The 12,543-nt window shown below is 40.7% G+C and overlaps 1 protein-coding gene across 2 annotated transcripts in view; it reads left to right on the forward strand.

Annotated features, from left to right (window-relative positions):
- Nucleotides 1–12,543, forward strand: part of PHEX (phosphate regulating endopeptidase homolog X-linked) — a 220,776-nt gene that overhangs the window by 67,214 nt on the left and 141,019 nt on the right. For both annotated transcript variants that reach the window (XM_030806771.1, XM_003261145.4), the window contains exon 10: nucleotides 12,258–12,351. In XM_030806771.1, the coding sequence (XP_030662631.1) occupies nucleotides 12,258–12,351 (94 nt within the window). The remainder of the gene's footprint in view (nucleotides 1–12,257; nucleotides 12,352–12,543) is intronic.

Raw genomic sequence — 12,543 nt, forward strand, 5'->3', positions numbered from 1 at the left:
CCTTCTCACATCCTTTGAAAACTCTTTTTAAAGAATGTTACATCAAAAGAGTCATAGGGAAAATCCCGGTATCCTTTGTGATGAACTGGCCAAAACCATTGTCTGGTGTAATTTACTTGCTGCAATGATAACAAATGTTTTTGCCCTTTATGTGGTCTTTCTCCATGCTGTTCTCTTCGAGATCCTAAATTGTTTATGAGCTTGGGGAACTAGTTATATAATGATGTTATTTTCTAAAATTTCTGTGTGAACATCTTTTTTACCCCAGTTCATTCTCAATCTTTTGCTGCTTTTTTTTTTTTCTGGTTCCTTTTTAACCACTAAGTCACTTTCTGGCAATAAACTAAAGTAACTGTATTGAAAAGACACAAGACCACTTTGAGAGTGGTAGAAAAATTGCACTGATAAAACAACTTTAGGAACTGCCAGGTTTTTCTTATTTTAAAGAATGTTTTAGAATTTGTTGCTTTGCTAGTTTATTGCTACAAAGAAAAATCTTCAAATTTTCCAGGAAAGAGAATTTTACAGGTTCATTAAGGCATTCAGCTTTGACTACAGAAAATGAATCACAGAGCTTACGAAATGAATCAACAAGTTTACAAAACACTTTACTGAGTTAATTGCTGGGCCATGATTAAAATCATATTTTCTTATTTGGACTCAGACAAGGCTATGTTGCCAGAAGTTATGTTTTTTAAAAAAGGCACAACAGTCCTAGGAATAAAATGTAGCATTTATCCCCTATGGAAACACTTATGACACCTGAGAGGAGCTGCTGCTCTTTTTAAGATACTTTCTGATGATAAAAGTAATCTGTGTTCATTGAGGAAAACATACAGAAAAAGGAGAGAAGAAACAATTAATTTACTTAAAATTCTATCATTTAGAGATAAGCCAGGATTCTTCGAAAATTTTCTAAATGAAAATTGAATCTAGAGGTACATAATTATATTGCGGGGTAGAGCCTTGCTCCATGGACCAGGAATGTCAGCAGCATCACCTCGAGTGCTTGTTAAAAATGCAGATTCCAAGGCCCTCCTCCATTGAGTCTGATACAGTAGAGCTGGAGGGGAGGCCAAGTAATCTTTATTTTAAACAAGTACCTCAGGATAATCTTATGATTAACTTTTCTTAGGGGAGCGGAAGGGGATCACTGTATTAGAAAATTTCTTTGTAAGTACTTCCTAGCTCTCAAATACTATAAAATATGACCCAAACGATTTTCTACTCATATGCCATTGAGTTACAGAGCACATTTTAAACTTTGGTGGTAATTTCCATTGAGAGGTGGAGTTTGGCCTGCTTTAGATTCATCCTTCACCTCGTGAGTCAGTTTCTTCTAGAATCTGTGTTAAAAGAGTAGGTACTTCTGAACACTGATTAATTTTACTTCCAAAAAAGCCTAATTTACAATCGGGATAGATTGGGATTTGGTTTACTATATTAGAAAAAGCATCTCTATCGTGATGATTTTACTTGGTAATTTCAGGACCTTTCATAACAATGGAAAAGAGCACAATGGGAGGGAGATTTTACTCTGATTCTTGTCAAAACAATAACTTGGACAAATGTAAACATAGTGAACAACAGTAGAAAAGACATAGATGGAAAAATCACCTTAGACGTTATGTACATATACAACTTCATTTAAAAATAAAGACAAAAACTGGCCAGGAGCTGTGGCTCACACCTGTAATCCCAGCACTTTGGGAGGCTGAGGTGGGCAGATCACTTGAGGCCAGGAGTTCAAGACCAACCTGGCCGACATGGTGAAACCCCATCTCTACTAAAAAAAAAAAAATACAAAATTTAGCTGGGCGTGGTGGCTGGCACCTGTAATCTCAGCGACTTGGGAGGCTGAGGCAGGAGAATTGCTTGAACCCAGGAGGTGGAGGTTGCAGTGAGCCAAGGTCGCACCACTGCACTCCAGCCTGGGTGACATAGCGAGACTCTGTCTTAAAAAATAAATAAATAAAAATAAAAATAAAGCCAAAACCCAAATCTCTTTCACACGGTTTATCCCTCAACCACCAGTTTATAAAAAGCAACTTGTATTCTGCATATTCTTGTGAGATTTCAAGACAACGTACACATCATGAGAAGTCTGACAACATTTTATTTGCAGACTATGGTGATGTTTTTCCATTGACGATCGTGTTTGATCACCACTCATGTAGCATTACAAGGCTACCTGAGGAAAAGTCTTGGGTTCCCATAATGGCCATATTGGTCAAGATATGCCAGTTGCTATAATCAGCACCTGTAAACACTCATTGGCTAAATTGTACCCTCTGCTCGTGGAACAGTCTGAACATGGGTGTCCCTGTAAGAGAGCTTTCTTCTAAATAGTGCCTCAGGAACCCAGACTCCTTTCATTTTATGGCTCTGCCCTCCCTTGGATGTTTGGCATCCTCTCTATTCAGCTGGAGGATGGAGACACAGAGAGGGTGGAGGATTGTATAGGTTTTGGTGGGAAGGTCTAGAAGTGGGGTATGTCATTTCTACCCATATTCCATAAGCCAAAACTCAGTCTTGTGACTCATCTAGCTGTAGGGGAGACTGGGAAATATAGTTTAGCTATATGCCCAGAAGGAAAAGGAGTTGGAGTTTCCCTAGACATGCCTTTATCAAGAGCATGTCCCATTTTCTTGAGATGACCGCTTTTCTCTCAATGCAAATACTTCCCTGCTCCCTACGTCTGTGACACTGTGAGCACCTGATGGCAGGCACTCTTTTTTTTAATTTTTAATTTTTGTGGGTACAGGACATATTTTGATACAGGAATGCAATGCCTAATAATCACATCAAGGCAAATGGGGTATCTATCCCCTCAAGCATTTGTCCTTTGTGTTACAAACAATCCAATTATACTGTTTTATTTATTTAAAAATGTACAATTACACTATTTTTGACTATAGTTACCTGTTGTACTAGCAACTTCTAGGTTTTATTCATTCTTTCTATTTTTTTTGTACCCATTAACCATCCCTCCTTCCCTCCTTCCCTCCTTCCCCTCTGCTATCCTTCCCACCCTCCAGTAACTACCCTTCTATTCTCTATCTCTATGAATTCAATTATTTTAATTGTTAGCTCCCACAGATAAGTGAGAATATGTGAAGTTTGTCTTTGTGTGCCTGGTTATTTCACTTAACATTATGATCTCCAATTCCACTCATGTTTCTGGAAATGACAGGATCTCATTCTTTTTTTATGGCTGAATAGTACTCCGTTGTGTATATGTACCACATTTTTTTTAAATCCGTTTATCTGTTGATGGACACTTAGGTTGCTTCTGGCAGGCTCTCTTGTGATTGCTTTTTTAAGTGTTGTGATCTAGCACAGTGCTTCTCATGTAGTAGGCACTTTAAAAATTCTAGAAGTTAACCAGATACCCCATCACCACCACAAGGAGGTGACATATGAACGGAACCCCAAAGGATAAAGAGGAATTTTCTAGGTAGGGAAGAATAGAGAAAAGGGGATGGTAAGCATCTTCAGTGGTGGAACCAGTGTGAACTTGGGCGTTGCCTGCAAGGTAGGGGGCTAGACAGCTGAGAGGCCAGCTTGGGCTCAGGATATGTAGAGGAAAGGCATCAGATGAATGTTCTGAGGATCCCCCCACCTCCTACCTTTCCCCTGGAGGCACCATTGAAGAAAAAGCCAGCCAAGCCTTCTCACATTGGGCATCTCTGCTGTGCCTCTGTTTCAAGAATCTGCCTATAGAAATCATATACAGGTAATGGTGAAGTTAACCACCATTATGGTTACCGTCTTTGATCTTTACAACAATTCTATATGTTGTTCCCACTTGATAGATGAGGAAGCTGAGGTTAAGTGACTTGGCCAAGATCACACCTCTAAGAGGAAACAGCTGAGATTCTAAATGGGGTCACCCTCATTTCTATGTCTTGTCTCTTTTTTTCCATAAATGTCTCGGTGTGAAAAGAGATACTTTTCAGATGTTTCACTGCTCATTTTGGAGATGCTAGCATATTGTACCCTCAGCTAGTTAGATATTGCTAGCTTTGGCAATTTTCCTGCAATTTTCAGGAGTTCAAAGCCATCCTGTGTTGGTGTCAGCTGTTCATTTCTTATTTTTTAATTTTTATTTTTATTTCAATAATTTTGGGGGAACAGGTGGTGTTTGGTTGCATGGAAAAATTCTTTAGTGGTGATTTCTGAGATTTTGGTGTACCCATCACCTGAGCAGTGTACATTGTACCCATTGTGTAGTCTTTTATTGCTCACCCTCTCCCACCCTCCCCCTGAGTCCCCAAAGTCCATTATATCATTCTTATGCCTTTGCATTCTCATAGCTTACCTCCTTCTTGTAAGTGAGAACATACGATATATGTTTTTCCATTCCTGAGTTACTTCACTTAGAATAATCATCTTCAGCTCTATCCAGGCTGCTGCGAATGCCATTATTTCCTTCCTGTTTATGACTGAGTAGTATTCCGTGGTGTATATATACCACATTTTCTTTATCCATTTGTTGGTTGATGGGCATTTATGTTGGTTCCATATTTTTGCAATTGCAAATTGTGCTGCTATAAACATGCATGAGCTAGTATCTTTTTTGTATAATGACTTCTTTTCCTCTGGGTATATACCCAGTAGTGGTATTGCTGGATCAAATGGTAGTTCTATTTGGTTCTTTAAGGAATTTCCATACTGTTTTCCATAGTGGTTGTACTAGTTTACATTCCCACCAGTAGTGTGAAAGTGTTCCCTTTTCACCGCATCCATGCCAGCATCTGTTATTTTTTTGATTTTTGATTATGGCCATTCTCGCAGGAGTGAGGCGGTATCTCATTGTGGTTTAGCACTTCCCTGATAATTAGTGATGTTGAGCATTTTTTATATGTTTGTTGGCCATTTGTATATCTTCTTTTGAGAATTGTCTATTCATGTCTTTTGCCCACTTTTTGATGGGATTGTTTGTTTGTTTTTTTTTTCAGCTGCTCATTTCTCAATTGCTGCTTCTCCCTTCCTATATTACTCCCACTGCCAGTCTAGGGGATTAGGCCTCTTTCTCTGACTGAGTGGCTGTGGGGACAGTGGCACTGACTCTTTGGTAGGTGGTGCATGGTACAGAATTAGAGCAATGAGATCCTCCAGTGGTGGTGGTGCCAAACCACACCGGCCCTTGCAGTCCAAGGGGGTAGATTCCCAGGGAGGGACCCTTGGAGGAATGAGCTGGAGGCTGCCTGTGGGGAACAAGAGCTGGTGTTTGAGGTGGAAAGGGGCGTGGGGTAAGGAGGTAGTGATGATCCCTCATGTTATGTGCGTCTCTTCCTAACTACATGTTCAGTGATCTCATGTTGATAGTTTCAATTCAACTATGGGGGATTTTGACACCATGGAAATTGGCAAATGTAACAAATCATTTTTTTTCTTGACAAGGCAGTTGGTAACATTTAGTAGCACATCACTGGGTGAGGGGCACTATAGACTTCTCTCCCTTTCTGTCCCCCTCAATTCTCCTCCTCACTCCTGACTTGAGGCTGCCTCAGACACTTCCTATCTACTTTTATCTGAGGAGTAAGAGTGGGAGGAGGAGAGGCCAAGGAAGTTGGCATCAGGAGAAGTTGACGTGGTTTCCTCTTCCAGGCCAGGGCTGGCCCCATGGAGATCATCTGCACCAGGACTGTTTTCTTTTGTTGTTGTTGTTGTTTTGTTTTTTAGCAGACTGGCCTAGAGCAAACCCTTGGAGTTTTGTCAAGGACCCTGTAAGTATTCCTGTCTTTAGTTTTATTTTCATATAAAGCAAGTACGATGTACATTAAGATGATTCTTGTTGCATGTTCCCAAAGGATGACCTGGAAAATGTGCTGTTATGTGGACCTCTCCTGGGGGCCAGCTCTTCTGAGAGTGATCTAGGGTCTTGCTAGTCAAAGAATGGCCTACAGATGAGCAGCAGAGACATTACTGGGGAGTTTGTCAGAAATGCAGACTCTCAGGCTCTGCCCCAGACCTAGTGAATCAGAGGCTGAAATTGAATAAGATCCCCAGGGGACTCATATATACATTCAAGTTTAAGAAGCACTGATGTGGGCTTTAGGAAGTCCTAGTTGAGCTGTGTGTGCAGAACGATGCGGAGATGGAGTTTTCCTAGACCAGCTGTTTTCAAACCTGACACGCATCAGAATCCCCTGGAGGGCTTGCTAAAATACAGTCTGCTGGCCCCCCACCCCACAGATTCTGATTCAGCAGGTCTGGGGGTAAGGCCTAGGAATTTTCTAACAAGTTCTCAGATGATGCTGAAGCTGCTGGCTCAGGGACACACTTTCAGAATCGCTGCCTTACATATGCCTCTAGGCAGCCTGTAGGAAGATCTCTGGCTTTGAGAACCTTTAAGAAGAGCCTCTGTGGCTCACTTCAGATAGTATGACCAAGACGAGCAAATGCAGGCTCTGGAATCTGAAAACCCAGATGTTAGTCCTAGGTTTGACACATTCTTGGAAGTACCTTGACCTCTTACCTTTGTTTTCTTCATCTGAAACTAAGGATAATAATAATAATCACCTCACAGCACTGTTATAAATATCAAAGAAGGTATTTTATGATCTCTTAAATGTAATACAAATGTAAGCTGCCACTGTAAGTTGAGTATCCCTTATCCAAAATACTTGGGATTGGAAGTGTTTCTGATTTTGGAATTATTCAGATTTTGGAATATTTGCATTATAATTACCAATTGAGCATCCCAAATCTAAAAATTAAAAAAATCTTCCAAGTCAGAGGCTTTAGGAAATGATTTCATGTTGCTCTCTTTGTGGTGGGTTCTCTTCTGAGATGCTTTGCCTTTCTCTATTTTATTTATTGCCACTTGGGGAAATTACCATATGGCTGAAAATGTGTTTTTTTTGGGAAAAAAAGGGTATTATGTGTTATTTTCAAGGACTGTTGCTGAGTCTGATTTTTGCTTTTTGATATATCTGAGCGTTAGGTGACAGTGATTCAGTCATTATGGTTATATCTGTTCCTGGTGTGGTAATATTAGCACTCCAAAACTGTGCTCCATAGCATTCTGTCAGTGTATTTATAACACACTGAAGAAACTCATCAGTGCCATTGTCTCGCTGTGTGAACTTCTCAGCATTACAGCTTCCAGCTTGCAGAGTCTGGTTGTTATGCTGTCACCTTTGTAATGCCTTGTCCAGGAAGTCCTCATAATTCTTTTTGTGCCCATAGATTTCTGTGAAGCATCTTTGTTGGAGTGTTTTGGGGTCTCTGTGACTGGCCAGGAAATCTTAGCTAAATTAGAGGCTTTGGCCAGGCGTGGTGGCTCACGCCTGCAATCCCAGAAACTTGGGAGGCCGAGTTGGGCGGATCGCTTGAGTCCGGGAGTTTGAGACCAGCTTGGCAAAATCGTGAAACCCTGTCTCTACCAAAAATACAAAAAAAATGTGCTGAGCACAGTGGCGCATGCCTATAGTCCCAGCTACTTGGGAGGCTGAGGCAGGAGGTTACCTTGAGCCTAGGAGATCGAGGCTGCAGTGAGCTGAGATTGTGCCATTACACTCCAGCCTGGGTGACAGGAGTGAGTGAAACTCTGTCTCAAAAAAAAAACCAAAAAACAACAACCAAAAAAAAATAGAGGCTTTAATTCATCACTATCTGGCATAGGGAAAAGCATGCAGGCTTTAGAGTTAGACACACCTGGGTCTGGTCTGGCCTCCATTGCTTATTACAGTGGTTCTTCGACTTAGCCTCACATTGGACTTAGCTGAGGAGATTTATAAGCAATATTTATGTTGGGTCCCACTTTAGAGATTGTGACTTAATTGGCCTGGGGTGGCCCAGGCATGTGGACTTTTAACAACTTCCCCAGGTGATTCTACTAGTTTGAAACTCACCGAATATGTGACAGTGAGTTTACTTAATGGTTCTAAGCCTGAAGTTTCCTCATATGTAAAATGGGTATAATAACATCTCTCTTACAGCAGCACTGTGAGGATCATAATTAATGTGAGATGCCTAAATGGGATGATCTCAGGGGAGGCGGAAGGGCCCCTGCTTCTCAAACCCCAGTATACTTTGCGATGCTGCATCTTCCACCACCACCATTGGGCCCCCTAACAACTTCCCCAGTTATTCTGGCTCATCACCACCCCTTTGAGGGAATATCTTTTGAACTGATGAAAGGACATCTGCTGGCTGTTGACCTCCTTCTAGTCTCCACCTATGGATCCAGCATGGTTCACATGCCTGGTAAGAGGTATTTTAGAGACAAAGAACATAAAGTCCTTGCACTAGGACCAATATCGGCCCATTAATGTGCTAGACACCATGACCTGGTCGCTGTCTGCATCTTCCCAGTGTGGCTGGCCTTTCTGCCCCCTTCCTTGAGTGATGATCCTGTTCACCATCCTCTCCAACACATCAGCCGATTCTACCATTATGTAGCCTGTCCAGAGATCACGTTCCTGTTTGCAACACCAAAGCCTTTTAACCTTTCGGCATGCTCCTCTCATGAAGCCTACTCTCAGCCCTCAGTTTGAGATGTAGTATCCTTACAGTGAAGTGTCTGGCACACACTTTTGGGTGCTAGGGTCTACCAAATCATTATTTATGCACTTGCCTCATCTCTCCTGCTCAGCTAAAAGCTTCAGGAAATCAGGGACTATCCATCTCCCCAGCACAGAGAACTGTTGGTATACACGTGGGTGCTCAGGATGTGTTGATTGAGTGAATGAAAGAAAGATCCCTTATATACTTACAGTGTGTCCCTTCAATTAAACAACCCAATTACATGAACAAGCTGAAATCTGAAGTCCTGTGTTCCCAGCTGGACTTTGAGTTCTCTAACTGTAGGTGCTGGGTTCTTACTTCTTTACATTCCTCATGGCACCTGGCACAATACTTGGCCAACAATAAGTGCTCAGTGAGCACTTCTTGTCCTGTTAAGGAGTGGAGATGTGAATGCAAAAGAGCCAAAGGAATGACCCCAATCCACTTAGTGGCCTCAACAGAGATGGGGCAAGGGCTGGACTTTGTTGATTAGCGCAGTGGTATCTTAGGGGATTGCACATACCCTAACAAGATCCACTGGGTCTGAGAAGAACATTTTAGAACTTCTGTATCTTTATTTAAATTTAAAAATAATTAGGCTTTATACAGAGTAGTATAATGGACTTTGGAGACTCAGAAGCAGGGAGGGTAGGAAGGGGATGAGGGATAAGAAAAACTACAGATCGGATCCAGTGTACGTTACTTGGGTGATGGGTGCACTAACATCTCAGACTTCACCACTATACAATTTATCCATATAACCAAAAACCACTTGCATCCCCAAAAGCTATTGAAATAAAAAAACTTTATAAAGAAAAATAATTGTACTTTATTGAGTTCTATATTGATGGCTATGGACCCTTCATTTGATTTGATCTGTATGGAACATGTGAGAGGCGCACCGTCACCCTCACTGGCTTGTTTTCATTCAATATATTAAAAATAATCTCAGCCAGTACGGTGGCTCACGCCTGTAATCCCAGCACTTTGGGAGGCTGAGGTGGGAGGATCACCTGAGGTCAGGAGTTTGAGACCAGCCTGACCAACATGGTGAAACCCCATCTCTACTAAAAATATAGAAATTAGCCAGTCGTGGTGGCGGGCCTGTGTAATCCCAGCTACTCCGGAGGCTGAGGCAGGAGAATTGCTTGAACCTAGGAGGCAGAGTTTGCAGTGAGTGGAGATCGCGCCATTGCACTCCAGCCTGGGCGACAGAGCGAGACTATCTTCAAAAAAAAAAAAATCTTGAGCGGTTTACATATAGCTGTGGATTTATGAATTTTATTATCTAGTTTACTACTTACAATGTAGATAAGTGGCTTAAAAATTCTTGCAGAGAAACAGGAATTGAAATGATGATTGATGATGTAAGCACAAGAGAACAGCTAGAAATTGGCAGAAGTGACCCTTCTCCCAGGCTGGTACGCCATGTTGGTTAGCCAGATGACAAGAGAAATACAATGGTGGTCTAACAAGAACAAGGACAATGGCAATCTGACAAAGACATGTCATAAATTTTTGAAATAGTCAAGAAGACTCTAAGAAATGTGGATTTATATTCATTGTCATTGTTGTATTAACCAAATCCTATATGGACACCATGTCTTGAAGAATTAACCCAATGGTGTTTGAAGGATTAATGACTTTTGAAGATTCTTAATTTCATTTTACCTCATCTTTTAAAATTTCTGTTTTTGTATTTGTTAAAAATATTCCTAATATATTAGTCTATTAGTATATCTCTATAGAAATTAAACATCCATGTATTGGGCGTGTATGCTGAAAAATATTTTACTAGTAGGAGCGCATGTCCACTGTGTCAGAATGTCATACAAATGAGAGTGTAGATTGTTCTTGATGGGCTTTTAGCATCATCATGTCATACTGCTCTCATGTGATTGGCTGACCAGAAAGCCATTTCAGGAATGCGTGTTATTAGTCACCATGGTAATGGCACAGCTGGGAGGGGAATGGATCATTTAAAAATCCATCATCACTGTTGAGTTAGAAATTAACTCAGATCACACATTCTTCTAAGGTCAGGTCATCTTTTGCTTATAGAAAAAGGCAACCCTTAAAATTTAACAGATTTTTAAAGATATGTATTATAGGCATTACATGAGCTTATGAGGTTGTTCATACATTTGGAAGTGAAAGACAAAACCCTAGGAATTTACTATTTGTCAAGCATTTTGTTATTTATTTGAACCCTGCAACAACCCTGTAAGGTAGGGATCATCCTCATTGTATGACAAATAAAGATAAAATCACAGACCTTAAGTGACTTGTCCAAACTCACATATTTAGTAAGTATAGAATGAGGGTGCAAAATTAGATAATTGGTATTAGCCAGTGTTTTGCTGTTAGTTTCCAAAGGCAAAGAATACATAGGCATTGTATCAAGTCACCTAATCCAGTAAGTCCTCACTTAACATCATCGATAGGTTCTTGGAAACTGTGACTTTAAGCAAAATGACAGATAATAAAATCAATTTTACCACAGGCCAATTGATGTAAACAAGAGTTAAGTTCCCATGGCATATTCCTGCTCACAAAAACATCACCAAACTTCTAAATAAAGACCAAAACACTTCTAATATTGAACATTGAATACATGTGAGCTATGCATACACTTAAGAAAGATGAATAAAAGCAAGTAAGATAATTATTTTTTTTTATCTTTGGAACCCATTCAATGTTTTTGTAGACATATTCTTTTTTTATCCTTGTTTTCATTTTTTTTTTATTATACTTTAAGTTCTAGGGTACATGTGTACAACGTGCAGGTTTGTTACATATGTATACATGTGCCATGTTGGTGTGCTGCACCCATTAACTCAACTCGTCATTTACATTAGGTATATCTCCTAATGCTATCCCTCCCCACTCCCTCTATGCAGCCATAAAAAATGATGAGTTCATGTCCTTTGTAGGGACATGGATGAAGCTGGAAACCATCATTCTCAGCAAACTATCGCAAGAACAAAAAACCAAACAGCGCATGTTCTCACTCATAGGTGGGAATTGAACAATGAGAACTCATGGACACAGGAAGGGGACAGTAAGATAATTATTAACCCAATTATTCTAGTTCAGGGTTGCAGGTGCTGGAGCCTATCTAGGCAGGGCACCAGGCGGGATCCAGCCCTGGCTAGGACACCATCCTGTCGCAGGGTGCAGTAGCTCACCATGCTCGCTCACGCTGGGAATGTGTAGACGCCGATTAACCTAGCAGGCACATCTTTGGAATGTGGGAGGAAACCACAGTACCCAGAGAAAACCTGTGCAGACTTGGGGAGAATGTGCAAACTCTACACAGACAGTGACCCTGGCCCAGAATTGGTTTTTTCCTTATCAACTGTATTACAAAAGGTTGTTGAATGAAATGATGTTATTCGAGGATCTGCTGTAATTTGAAGGTACTTACAATTTCCAGACATGAAAGGCTGTGTAACAGTGGACTTTATACCCTGAGAGTGAAAGCAAAATGTTCACTCTGAGGGCTGGGGCTGGAATCTTTCCTTCATCTATCTCTGTTAGGTGGTGAAAAGCAAGCCAATTTTGGTTGTGCTTATTGACATTGTATCATCTTATGTCATTTCTCAAGTGAAAGTTCTGCATTTTTGTATGAGTAAGAGGTCCCTCGGTGGAGCTTTGCCAACTGTTTTTCTCAAGGTGTTCTGCAGAGCATCAGATATTGACCTAAAATACAATAAATGAGCATCTCTCTCTGTTAACAGGACCATTGCCAACTATTTGGTGTGGAGAATGGTTTATTCCAGAATTCCAAACCTTAGCAGGCGCTTTCAGTATAGATGGCTGGAATTCTCAAGGGTAAGTTTAAGAAGATTGCAGTGTTACATCGCTGGATAACTTTACATGCTGGAATAGTCCATATATTAACTGATCCAGTAAAAATCATCTTTAGGGATGAGACAGGGGGAGTTTGTAGCCCAAGCTCTATTGTTTTTTTTGTGTGTGTGTGCCTTATTTATTTTTATTTAGGTATAAATTACATATGGTAAG

This window comes from Nomascus leucogenys, chromosome X (assembly GCF_006542625.1).
Source record: "Nomascus leucogenys isolate Asia chromosome X, Asia_NLE_v1, whole genome shotgun sequence".
Taxonomy (NCBI): domain Eukaryota; kingdom Metazoa; phylum Chordata; class Mammalia; order Primates; family Hylobatidae; genus Nomascus; species Nomascus leucogenys.